Below are 12,679 nucleotides of genomic sequence, written 5' to 3'. Positions count from 1 at the left end.
GCTAATGCATTACACACTCTGCTCCTCACCCCCGCCACGACTCTGCTGGGTAGGTGCAGTTTTCCCCATTGCCCAGAGGTGCACTCAGAGAGGTGCTGTGTCTTGCCCAGGGCCACACAGCACCCCAGCCCATGTCTGTCCACCTTCTACCCACTCTCTCCCATCAGTCCTGTCACACCTCCTGTCTCCAGAAGCTATGATAATCCCTTAAAAAGAAAAGCCAAAGAAAGGCCTTTTTTGTTTTCCATCTCTGCATCCTGCGTCTAATTAAGTCCCGTGCCCTGTGACAAGCCCTGGCTAATGCCAAGAACTTCAGTTCCCAAAGGTAATGATGCCATCCCCAGAGACTCCCGCCAAGATCCCGATGCTTATCAGCTGCTGAGATGCAGGGAGAAGTTTTCCACTCGGGTGTTGCATTATTCAGAGCAGCGTGGCCAAGAGCTGATAGAGCAGGGACGGAATTGCAGCCAGGGCCTGGTGCACTGGGGCGCTCAGGTCTCCCCGCTAACAGGCACGATGGGCTCTGACTCCTACTCCTGTTGGGTCTTTTGGCAGGATGATGTCAAGTCCACCTCCAAGGGACTGCCTAGCTACAAGCCACCGCCTCCCCCATCACCTTTGCCCCAAGGCCACGACCACCTGATCACCCAGACGAGGAAGCCGGGCAGAGAGGACCTCCAGCCGCCTTCCTCCGTGTCTTCCCACGCGGGCATCGTCTTCTCTGCTCCGCGGAACCGCAGCCCGCCGGCGGGCACCTCCCCCACCCCAGAGGCCTCCTCAACACAGGACTCGCCCTCCTCCCCCATCTACGCCTCCATCTCCCCGGCCAACCCCGGCTCCAAGAGGCCGCTGGACGCCCATCTGGCCCTGGTCAACCAGCACCCCATTGGCCCCTTCCCACGGGTCCAGTCACCCCCGCACCTGAAAAGCCCCCCTGCAGAGGCCACGCTGGCGGGGGGCAGCCTTCCACCACCCTCCCCCTCCGGCCACCCAGACCAGACGGGCACGAACCAGCACTTTGTCATGGTGGAGGTGCACCGCCCAGACAGCGAGCCCGACGTGAATGAAGTGAGGGCGCTGCCCCAGACACGCAGTGAGTACCGCAGACCCTGGCGGGCTGGGCTCAGGGTGCTGCTGTGTCATCTTAGGGGCTCCCTGTCCCCCTACGTTGACCTGCCCATCAACACAGCCAAGGTGGGACCAGATGCTCACCCAGTGAGGGGCCTTCGAGCCCAGGCCTGCCCCCTCAGGGTCGGGGGGCCAGGGAACAGGGTCCCGAGCCCAAGCCCACACTGAGGGGCTTCGGAGGCAGAGGCGGGAATGTGAGTCCCCGCTCTGCCGTTACTGGCTGTGTGACTGTGGACCGGCTGCCATGCTTTCCCATCGGGGACTGGAGATAACACTGACAGTCCTGCCAGGTGGCTGTGAGGGTCGGGCTCCTCCTCCAGGGGCCCCAGACCTGGTCATCCTGCACTCACCTACAAGTCTCCCCAAGAAGACTGAGCCTGTGCAGGGCAGGGGTGGCTTCTGTGATCTCTGTCCCCCAGTGCCAGGCACAGAGCAGGTGCTGGGGGACAGGTGGGCATTGAAATTGCAGTCTCTGGACCCCTGGAGGTCTCCTGACCTGGGGCTCCAGGGTCAGAGTGCGGGCTCGACCTTCCAGACACCTGGGAGGCCAGCCCGAGGCCGCATGCCCTGAGCTTCCAGAGGTTGTCCAGCTGGGGAGGTGGCAGGAATGGCAGAGCTGGCTTTCCACTCGGTAGGGCTGAGCCCTCCGCAGGCCCTGGACCCCCTCCCTCCTAGTGAGTTGGGTACGTTTTGTTGGATTCTGCTGCCATCTTGTGGCGAAGGTGATGCGCGGGGCAGCCTTGGCCAGGGAAGGTGGCCAGCCAGGTCAGGGGACGTTTACTGAGCACCTGCTGTATGCGAGCAGCGGGCAGACTAGGATGCAGAATGCGGGGTCCCTGCATTCAGTAGCTCACTGACGGAAGGCAGCTAAGGGAAGAGCAGGCAGGATGCGGTGAGAGAAACCTGAGCTATCATAGATGGATCACTCTAGACCTGGCACTGAGCCGGACACACATGATAATAAAGCTAACAGGTGTACAGCACTCTCTGTGTGCCAGAAACACTGTTCTAGGGACCCTGCCGATATTAGTAACTCATCTAATCCTCCCAACAGCTCTGTGAGGCTGGACTGTTATTATCCCCGTTTTACAGACGAAGAAACTGAGACACAGAATGTCATTGTGGAGCCAGGCAATCTAGCTGCTTCACCCAACACATCGTGTCTGTTAGTCTTTATGATAACCCCATGGGATAGGCATCGCTGCTCCTGGGTTAGAACAAGAACATGGAGGCTCAGAGAGGCTGTGTAACTCGCCCAGGATTGCACAGCTGGTCAGAGAGGATTCAAACCCCACCTGCCAGACTCCAGAGTGTCTCAATCTCAGGGGCCAAGCCGTTACACACATAGTGAAGCGGCTTCGGTTTGACTGTTAAACCAGAGGGCGTGTGCCCATCACTCAGCTCAGGCCAGGTGGGGTCAGCAGGGGCACAGACCAAGCATGGCAGACCTTCCTTTTTTTTTCCCGAGAAGCCTGGAATTTAATTTTTGTGTGAAATCTCCTAATTTGAATGTGTTGGCCCTTCATTAAAAATTGACAACACTGTGAGAGTTAAAAGAAACAAAACAAAATAAAGCAAAACAAAGCCCGTATCTGTGGGCTGGGTTTGCCTCCTAAGCTCTGTTTTCATCATTATGCCAGGGGCAGTCAAAGCGGACGTCCTGGAAGTGGTGGCCTTGGGGCCAGGCCTAGTTGGAAGCGCAGGTCTCAGTAGGTGGAAGGGTGGCAGGGAGTCTCTGCCCAGAGAATCCCCAGCCTTCCAGCCTGCCGCTCAGCTCCTCCAGGAAGCCCTCACCAGCCCCAGCTGTAAACCATGCCTCCTGTCCCCACTCCCAGCAGCCTCCACACTCTCCCAGCTCTCGGACAGCGGGCAGACCCTGAGCGAGGACAGTGGCGTGGACGCCGGCGAGGCAGAAGCCAGCGCCCCGGGCCGAGGCAGACAGGTGGTGTCCGCCAAGAGCAGGAGTAGCAAGGAGACGCCTCGGAACGAGAGGACCACCGAGGGGGCCGCCAAACCGGTGAGCGAGGAGCCGGGGGTGCAGAGGGGGAGGGGGAGGCCGGCCCCAGGTGAAGAACAGGACGTCCTGAGCAGGGTTCAACTTGACTAGTAACCACAGGGGAGGTAGTGAGCCCCCCGTCACTGGAGGGGGGGTGTGGGTGTCTGGAAAGACCGCTGTATTCAGTCTGAAGGCCCTCCCTTGGCCACTGACACAGACAAGCCAGGTGCTCAGGGTGGGTCTCAAGGATCTTCAAGCTCAGTTCTGACACGATGTGGTGGCGAGGCAGTCAGGCTGCGTTCAGATCCTGGTGTCACCCCCAGGCAGCCTTGGGCCCGCCCCTTAAGCTCCCGAGCCTCAGAATTAGAAAGCTGAGAACCCCAAGTGCTGTGCTTAGTGCTAACACACCGCAGGCTGCCCACACGGGGCTGGAGTCTGCACCCTGCTGACCCAGAGGCCTGTCACGGCTGGTGCAGCCCCCAGGCCAGGCCTGTCCACCCAGGAGGCCTGTCACTGGTTTCCTTTCTCACACCTTCAGCCCGGACTCCTGGAGCCCACCTCCACCCTGGTCCGCGTGAAGAAAAGTGCAGCCACCCTGGGCATCGCCATCGAGGGCGGCGCCAACACCCGCCAGCCCCTGCCTAGGATCGTCACGATTCAGGTACGTCCCCACGGACCTGCCTGACCGTGTCTCCCTACCCCTGAAGGTCCCCCTCTCAGCATCCCAGGGGTTTGCCCAGAGATGACCCAGTACCCAAGGGCAGACCCAGGCTCATACCGCCTTGGCTCTCGCTGAGCCACAGTTTTCCTAATCAGGGCAGTGGACACCAGATTGTGGCTACCTGGTTGGCGGTGGCAGGCCTACCCTGGTGGGTGGTCAAGGCCAGGCTGGCCTAGCCCTCAGGCACCCCATGTGCTCATGCCCTGTGTCTCACTCCTGCAGCGAGGCGGCTCAGCCCACAACTGCGGGCAGCTCAAGGTGGGCCACGTGATCCTGGAAGTGAACGGGGTGACGCTTCGGGGCAAGGAGCACCGCGAGGCCGCGCGCATCATCGCAGAGGCCTTCAAGAGCAAGGAGCGTGACTACATCGACTTCCTGGTCACCGAGTTCAATGTGATGCTCTAGGGGCCAAGGCCCGAGGGCCTCCCACCGCTGCCCAGCCCCTGGCCCTGGTCCTTCCTCCCTCCTGGCACTACTGAGCTCCTTCAGGGGCCGGGGCTGCATGGCCAGGGTAGCAGGAAGACATCCCTCCACTCCTTCCTGGCCCACTGGACCAGAACCGGGAAAAAACAGCTGGGCAAGGCAAACAGAAGGTCAGGTCGGGGTCTGGTGCAATGCCCAGTACACAGTAAGCCCTCAGTATAAGCATGAGACCTCAGGAAGGGAAGAAAGTAAGGGGAAGGGCAGAGCGCCTGTGTCTTCACCTGAGGCCTCCCAGGGCCTGGAACTCTGGGTTGCGTGGAGGCCCTGCTGCTCCCCGGCCAGCTAGGACCTGGCCCATCCCCAGATGCCCGAGCTTTTGTCTGGAGTGAAGTGACGTGAGAATTCGTAGACACAGCCCCCAGCCAGGGCAGCATCTTGCAGGACCTTCAGTGCCACAAATAAGTATCGAGCACCCCCCATTCACACCCCGTTCCTCCTAGCTCCTCATTCTCCATAGTATTTATTATTTATTTCCATCCCACACCCCTGGGTACCCCGGGACCCCAGCTTCCCACCACACCCCTAGCCTATCCCAGAGGCCTTGCAGGTGACCAGCGTCGTCAGTGTATTTATATACAGAGCTTATGACTTTAATTTTTCAATAAAGAGATCTGAACAAGATTAGGACCCAGCGTGCTATGTGGCCTGCCTGTGTGGCTGGCGTTTTGAGTGCTTGACGTGGAGGGGGGATGGTAGGACAGATGGAGTCACCCAGAATATCACATTTTTCCCGCCCCCCTCGGCTCAATCTGGGTCACACAGCGGGGACGCAGGGGCGCTGGAGCCACAGCCACAGCTTTGGAACACCGTCCTTGAAGGTGATTTACAGGTATTTTTAGCTCAAAACGCACAGGTATATGTAGTTGTTCAACTGTAACGCTGTACCCCTGAAACTTCCATAGTAATATCTTAAGCGCACATTTATGTTATGAGGCAGAATGCACCATGTGCATGAATGTTTTAAAACACAGAGAGGTGGCCTATCTCAGGGCGGGTCCCAGAAACTGACTCTGAGATGAGGATGTGTGTGCAGGTGATTCATTAAGGAAGTGTGGTGGAGAGTCCAGTATAGCAATGGGGGACTCAGAAGGGAAGGAAAGGAAGCCAAGCAGGATGTGATTACAGGCAAAGTCCTGGGAGGACAGTGGCAGCCTGATCCCACGGGGGACACTGGAGTGTAAGCTTGGTCTAGAGTTGTCCCCACTCAGGGCAAGGGGACAGGGCTTTCAAGTTGTCAGTCTTTGGACAAGGTCTGGGGGGAGAGGGGGGAGGCGGTGAATTCCCAATCACTTCCCACCCTCTATCTGTGCAGACCACGCTGGTCCAGGAGCCAAGGGCAGTGGGTGTAAGAAGCAAAAACCCATGGAGGGAGCGGGGAGGGGAGGGGGCCAAAAAATGTCTGCTACACAGCCCCGCTGCCAGCCCCAGTGCCCATTTCCTTCACCCCAGTCTTACTGTGGCGCAAGAACACTTTGAGAAGGCTTTGTCCAGCCCTGTGTCCAGGGGTCTGCCAGAAGTGGGCTGGGGGCAGTCGATTCCACAGACTTGTACCACATCTGGCTCTTAGCTGCTCCTGTCCCCTCCCCAGCTTAAGGAGACCACCTGAGGCCAGAGCCCTGGATTCCGCTGGACCTCTGAAGCAGCCAGTCTCCCCCAAAGCCCCAGCCCCTCCCGTGGGACTCTGTATGCTCCTCTCCAGCCCTAGTACCCCTGCAGGGAATAACCCTCATCCGGCTGCAAGAGGGCTTTGTCAGGCCCCAGATCTCCTGGCATCAGACTCCAACTCCTGTGCGGTCACGGGCAGGTGATTTCACCTTTCTAAACCCTAGTTCCCAATGTAGAAAATGGGTGTGGTTGGCTGAGTAATGGCTCCCAAAGATATCCAGATTCCTGTTGCGTGTGAGTGTTACCTAGATGGCAAAGGGAGATGTGATCAAGGCATTTAGACGGGGAGGTTATCCTGGATTATCTGGGTGGGCCCGATGTAATCACAAGGGTCCTTATCAGAGGAAGGCAGAGATTTGGCGCAGCAGAGGAAAAGGTGTTGTGATGATGGAAGCAGAGGTTGGAGGGATGCAGTTCAAAGATGGAGGAAGGGACCATGAGCCCAGGAATACAGGTGCCATTTATAAAGAAGCTGAAAAAGGCAAGGAAATGGATTCTCCCCGAGCCTGCGGATGGAACCTGCCCTGCCAACACCTCGACTTGAGCAAGGTGAAACTGATTTGGGGCTTCAGACTTCTCTTTGTAAGAACAAATTAGTGTTGTTTTAAACCATGAACTGGTGGCAATCTGTTACAGTAGCCACAGGAAATAAATACAATGGGGATACTGCTACTTGCTTCTGGTGGAGGCTGGGATGTTGTGTGTGGGCCCAGACTCCAGGCTTGGAGTCAGCCCCAGGGAGACGATTGCAGTTGGGATGCTGGTGAACAAAGGAGCCATCTGACCTCATAAACACCACAGCTTTTCCAGGCCCAAGTCCTTGTGCATCTGTTCTGAATCAAGAGGTCTTCGTCTCTTACTGACTTGCTGTGTGAATTTCAGGCCAGTTACTGGCCTGCCCTATGAACTCGTGACTTCCGGTGTCTTATACCAGCCATCTCCCCACTCCATCCAACCCCAGGGGTCAGGGAGCTCCCGGCAGCTGCTGCCCACCGTTCCAAGTTTGTCCTCTGAAAAAAGGACAAGAATGAGTTTCTGGAACTGTTGGTTCTGAAATTCCTGGGTCTGACTCCGGGGCTGTAGGCCATTGGGTATGAGGGTTCCCCTCCCAGTAGAACTTTAAGCTTAAAAAAATTCCTTTGCAAGTGGGCTTAGAAAGGCCAAGTTACTTGCCCCAAGTTGCATACCTTATGAGTGATAGTGGACAAATTTGGACCCACAGCTACCTGAGGTTCACAACGTGAAGCCCCAAGATAAGCATGTGTCCTGTCCTGTTGCCTTTGAAGGGACCTAAAACAATGCCCTAAGGCAGCTTGGTTATTGGGAGAGGGAGGGGCCAGAGGTCCACCTGGCCACAACATCTTTACTCATAATGCCTGAGCTGGGGGCAGGCAGAAGGTATGACTAGACAGTTTCAGGGTCTGCGGCTAGATGGAGAAGACGGAAGAGGGCAAGTTTTTGGTTTGCAATAGGGCCTGCCCAAGCAAGTGCTGAGTTGGCCTTCAAATCACTTGGCACCCTCTCTGCTTGGAAGAAAGCAGGGTGAGGGATGGAGTAGACCACTGTGAGGATCGTAAGGACAGAGAACAAGGCACACCTCAAAGAGTCCATACCTCAGAGTCTGACATTTGGACTCAAATTCTACATCCACTACTTCCTGGCTGTGTGATCTTGGGCAAGTCACTTAACTTCTCTGAGCCTCAGATTTCTCATCTTTTTTTTTTATCACCGTATTTATCTATTTTTATTTTTTTTTAATTGAAGTATAGTTGATTTACAATGTTGGCTTAGTTTCAGGTATACAGCAAAGTGCTTCAGTTATGTAAACATATATATATACTCTTTTTCAGATTCTTTTTTATTACAAGATTGAATATAGTTCCCTGTGCTATACAGTAGGTCCTTGTTGTTTATTTTATAGATAGTGGTGTGTATCTGTTACTCCCAAACTCCTAATTTATCCCTGCCCCCCCTTTCCTCTTTGGTAACCATAAGTTTGTTTTCAATGTCTATGAAATGTCTATTTCTGTTTTGTAAATAAGTTCATTTGTATCATTTTTTGTAATTGGAGTAAAATTGCTTTACAATGTTGTGTTAGTTTCTGCTGTACAATGAAGTGAATCAGCTATATGTGTACATATATCCCCTCCCTCTTGGACCTCTTTCCCCCACTTCCCCCCAATCTAGGTCATCACAGAGCACCAAACTGAGCTCCCTGTGCTATACAGCAAGTTCCCACTAGCTATCTGTTTTACACACAGTAGTGTTTATGTCAAACCTAATCTCCTAGTTCGTCCCACCCTCCCCTTCCCCCCCACGAGTCCACATGTCCGTTCTCTATGTCTATGTCTCTATTCCTGCCCTACAAATAGGTTCATCTGTACCATTTTTCTAGATTCCACATATATGTGTTAATATACGATATTTATTTTTCTCTTTCTGGTTTACTTCACTCTGTATGACAGACTCTAGGTCCATCCACATGTCTACAAATGACCCAATTTCGTTCCTTTTTGCAAATGAAGCAACGGACAAAGGATTAATCTCCAACATATACAAGCAGCTCATGGAGCTCAATATCAAAAAAAAACCCATTAAAAAAAATGGGGGGCTTCCCTGGTGGCACAGTGGTTGAGAGTCCGCCTGCCGATGCAGGGGACACAGGTTCGTGCCCTGGTCTGGGAAGATCCCACATGCCGCGGAGCGGCTGGGCCCGTGAGCCATGGCCGCTGAGCCTGCACGTCTGGAGCCTGTGCTCCGCAACGGGAGAGGCCACAGCAGTGAGAGGCCCGCGTACTGCAAAAAAAAAAAAAAAAAAATGGGGGGAAGACCTAAATAGACATTTCACCAAAGAGGACATACAGATGGCCAAGAGGCACATGAAAAGATGCCCAGCATCACTAATTATTAGAGAAATGCAAAACAAAACTACAGCGAGGTATCACCTCACACTGGTCAGAATGGCCATCATCAAAAATCTACAGACAGGGCTTCCCTGGTGGCACAGTGGTTAAGAACCTGCCTACCAATGCAAGGGACACGGGTTCAAGCCCTGGCCAGGGAAGATCCCACATGCCGCAGAGCTACTGAGCCCACGTGCCACAACTACTGAAGCCCGCGCACCTAGAGCCCGTGCTCTGCAACAAGCAGAGAAGCCACAACAATGAGAAGCCTGTGCACCGCAAGGAAGAGTAGTCCCCGCTCACTGCACACAGCAGTGAGCCTGCACAGCAGAGAAAGTCTGCACACAGCAACGAAGACCCAACGCAGCCAAAAACAAGAACAAATAAATAAATAAATATATTATTAAAAATCTACAAACAATAAACGCTGGAGAGTGTGTGGGTGTGTAGGGACCCAGTGGCAACCTGGGGAACTGGGAAGAGCTTTCTGCCACGAGGAAAGAGAACTGGGCTGCAACACAGCTGGATGCCAGACCTTGGGCAAGTCACTTCCTGTCTTTGGGCCTATTCCACCCCCTCCCTTCTGTGAAATAGGATTGGTCCAGGAGCCCTTTAAATTAGTGTCATTGATTTATTTCTTATAGGCCTGGTGCTATTTATTTACTCCCCTCAGCAATCCTGTGAGGTCAGAGTTAAGAATCCCATTTACCTGAAGTTCAGTGGCAGCCACTGGCAGAACTAGGGCTAGGCCCTAGTTCTGAGAGCCTAGGCCAGTCTGACGCCTTACACTGCCACCCTTCACGGTGCGCTTTCACTGAACAATGGTTTATTTCTGTGCTGTTCTCACTGCAGGACCTAGGGCAAGTTCTCATCTCTCTCCAGGCCTGCGTTTGCCCACTTTTCTAATGATGGTTTTGAGTAGAATACACTTGGCGGGTAGTGATAATACCCACTTACCTTTTACGAGAGGATAGAGCATAGTAAGAGTTTACAACAGTGCCTGACATGTAAGTGCTCCAGAAAAGTTTATTACTACTGTTACGAAGCAGTAGTTTCGGCTATCAAAGTTTATGGTTTCTCCCTCACTGTGGCTCTGTGCGACCCTGCACAAATGTCGTAACTCCAGGCCTCCCGTCTGCCACTGGGCGCGTTCCAGAAGGACACGCAATCTCCCAGATTTGAGATTTTCAGTCCTGGAGCCTGGATCTACGTCCGAACCCCTGGGGGCGGGACGTGGGCTGTCGCCTTTCTGCGATTGGTGGAGCTTCCAGAGGCCCCGCCTCCCAGGGCCTCGCCCTGGCCGTCACAGGCCGGCCTCCGGGATTATGCAAAATATCGCCGCCCCGCCCCGCGCCCGGATTGGAGGCCTTTGTTTGCCGCTCAACTCCGGGAAACCACCCGCGCGCCGTGGCGGCCAGCAGGTGAGATGCGGGGAGGGGTTCGCGGTGGGTCAGGGGCGGGTCCTGGCCCCTCGCAGGGTCTCAGTTTCTCTGTCGGCGGAATGGGGAGGGAGAGTGGACAGCATGGGTGGGCTCCGATCCACAGGGACTGCGCAGCTTTCGGCCTCTCCCACGTGGAAACCCCTGAGCACGGGAAGGAGACGGATCGCCGCCCCGGGAATAGGAGGGAGCCCTGGACGGGCTATCAGGGTCCGAGTCCAAACGCTGCCGGCCTATGGGTTGCGCAGTCTCTACTCTCTGGCCTCAGTTTCCACCTCCGCGCAATGGGGGAGTTGGCTGTCTCTCTCTCTCTCTCTCTCTCTCTCTCTCTCTCTCTCTCTCTCTCTTTCTCTCTCTCTCTCTCTCTCCCTCTCTCTCTCTCTCTCTCTCCAGCTGGGGCTGGTCACCGGGAGGGGAGGGGTCCCGAGGGAATCCGGAGGTGATCCTTGGCTGGGCCTCGGGCTGTGTTTGGGTTGGAGGTGTGGCCCGGGTAGCTGTGGTTACAGGGGAGGTGGCACTTCTCAGTCGTGGGATTTGTGTGATATTCGCTCACCCGGCAACAACCTGCGTAGCCTGACAACTCGGAGCCGTGAGCCCTCCCCGGACGCCTAACGCAAGTTTCTTTTCATCTTTTTGGCAGGGGTACGGAGGTAGAGCAAGGGCCAGCATGAGGGTGGGCAGCTCCGACAGTGGTAGGAACTGGAACGAACTGCAGGAATAAGGCCAGCCTTTCTTGGTACGAAGATGGGGAGACTAAGGCCCAAAGAGGGTCTGAGACTTGCCCAGGGGCGCGCAGCGGGGCGGCCGCCGAGCTGGCCTCTCCCCTGTGTGATGGGTCTGGCACAGGCAGAGCCAGAGCCTTCTTGCTGCGTGACTTTGGACAAGACTCTTCCCTGTTCCTTTCCCTGGCTTTTGTTGAAAGAAATGACAGGTTGGAGCGGATCATTACCTACGTTTGGAAAGCTTCTGCTTCTCAGTAAAAGTTGGAAAGGAAAATTGCTGATAACAAACCTGGGCTGTTTTGGAGCTGAGAAGAGAAGCTGAGATTGGCTGCAGTGAAAAGAGACATTGTTTCTGCCCTCTAGAACAGAAGGAGAGGAAATGACTGAAACTGAAGCATGAAGGACTGAGGTTAGATACGTATAGGGACTTCCACAGAGAAATTTCGAGGCACCTCCTTTGGAGTTGGTGGGTTTTATTGTTTGGCTGTTGGTTTTGTCTTGTCAAGAAACAGAATTTCTACGTATCCATTTGATGGGGCCTAAGTCTGGCTTACTTACCAATAGGGGATGGACCCCATGGTCTTTGGAGGATTATTTGGGTTTGTTCCCAAGGGCGGTCTCAGTTCTTCAGAAAGAGGGAGAAGGTGCCCATGTGAGGACTTTAGGCAAAGACCCAAAGTCCAGTGGTTTGCATTTGAAACATGTGATTTGGGTTGTTTCTTGCAAGGGGGTTTCATCAGCTCTCATCAGCCTGCAGAGTCCGCCAGAAGTGCCAGGGTTTCCAGAGAGACTGGGAATGGTCCCGGCACTGTGGCTGTCATGCTGAGAGGGTGTTTTGGAAACTGGTGCACACGAAGGACATTTCAATTTACCCCCATGAAATGGAGAAGAAAGACTATTTTTTAAGCATCCTGCTGAGTCACCAGCTGAATTTCGAGTCCTTTTTATGTTTCCTCGGTCCAGGAGGTGGGACAGATCTGGAGGCTGAGAGTTAGAAGAACTTGGATTGAATCCTCAGCCTGGCTTCAGTTCTGAGTGCCTCAGTTTTCCCCTCTGTACAATGGGAATGGTAATGCCACTTTAAGGCTCAAGTGAGGTGGCATCATAGAAAGTTTTGAGGCTACATTTTAAGTTTGGAGATGAGGAAACTGAGGCCCACAGAAAGGAAGGCATAACAACAATAATACCGTTGATAATAATAGCTAATGGTTATGGAATGCTATATTCCAGCCACTATGCCAGGGGTTTTACTGCATCGAGTGAGGTCTGGGAGGGCAGGAGCTCTTGTCCATCTTGTCCCCAGTCACCCTCCCCGTGCCTAGTACAGAGCCCTACACATAGTAGGTAGTCAGTACATTGTTGTTGATCACCTAGTATTCACATCATTGCCATAAGATGGGTGCTATTGTTGTTTTCATTTTACAAATGAGAAACTTGAGATTCAGAGAGGTTAAGTCACTCATCTGAGGTCACACAGCTCTTCACTGGGATTAGTCGGTTATTACTTTGGGATTTGCAGGGGTGTGTCATCTGGTGAGAGCTGATTGTGTGCATCTCTTCCCAAGGCTGTGTTCAGTGATATTGGTAGCTTGAAACTACCAATAAGGGTAGTTTACATTATA

The 12,679-nt window shown here is 54.1% G+C and overlaps 2 protein-coding genes across 5 annotated transcripts in view; both read left to right on the top strand.

Annotated features, from left to right (window-relative positions):
• The window catches only part of WHRN (whirlin), an 88,577-nt gene extending 83,609 nt beyond the window's left edge, over window positions 1-4,968 (top strand). For 2 of the 4 annotated variants that reach the window (XM_033858454.2, XM_073806469.1), the window contains 4 exons: window positions 556-1,093; window positions 2,967-3,145; window positions 3,663-3,785; window positions 4,068-4,968. In XM_033858454.2, the coding sequence (XP_033714345.1) occupies window positions 556-1,093; window positions 2,967-3,145; window positions 3,663-3,785; window positions 4,068-4,250 (1,023 nt within the window). In that variant the 3' untranslated portion in view covers window positions 4,251-4,968. Of the gene's footprint in view, window positions 1-555; window positions 1,094-2,963; window positions 3,146-3,662; window positions 3,786-4,067 lie in introns of all 4 variants that reach the window. The other 2 variants (XM_033858453.2, XM_033858452.2) reach the window with 1 other exon arrangement.
• A 5,326-nt stretch (window positions 4,969-10,294) lies between these two features.
• The window catches only part of AKNA (AT-hook transcription factor), a 51,199-nt gene continuing 48,814 nt past the window's right edge, over window positions 10,295-12,679 (top strand). The window contains exon 1 of the mRNA XM_073806466.1: window positions 10,295-10,317. The gene's annotated coding sequence lies outside the window, so the exon portion shown is untranslated. The remainder of the gene's footprint in view (window positions 10,318-12,679) is intronic.

The sequence above is a fragment of the Tursiops truncatus genome, chromosome 6 (assembly GCF_011762595.2).
Source record: "Tursiops truncatus isolate mTurTru1 chromosome 6, mTurTru1.mat.Y, whole genome shotgun sequence".
NCBI classification, from domain to species: domain Eukaryota; kingdom Metazoa; phylum Chordata; class Mammalia; order Artiodactyla; family Delphinidae; genus Tursiops; species Tursiops truncatus.
Note: the sequence above shows the minus strand (reverse complement) of the source record. Positions and strands in the feature narration are given on the sequence as shown.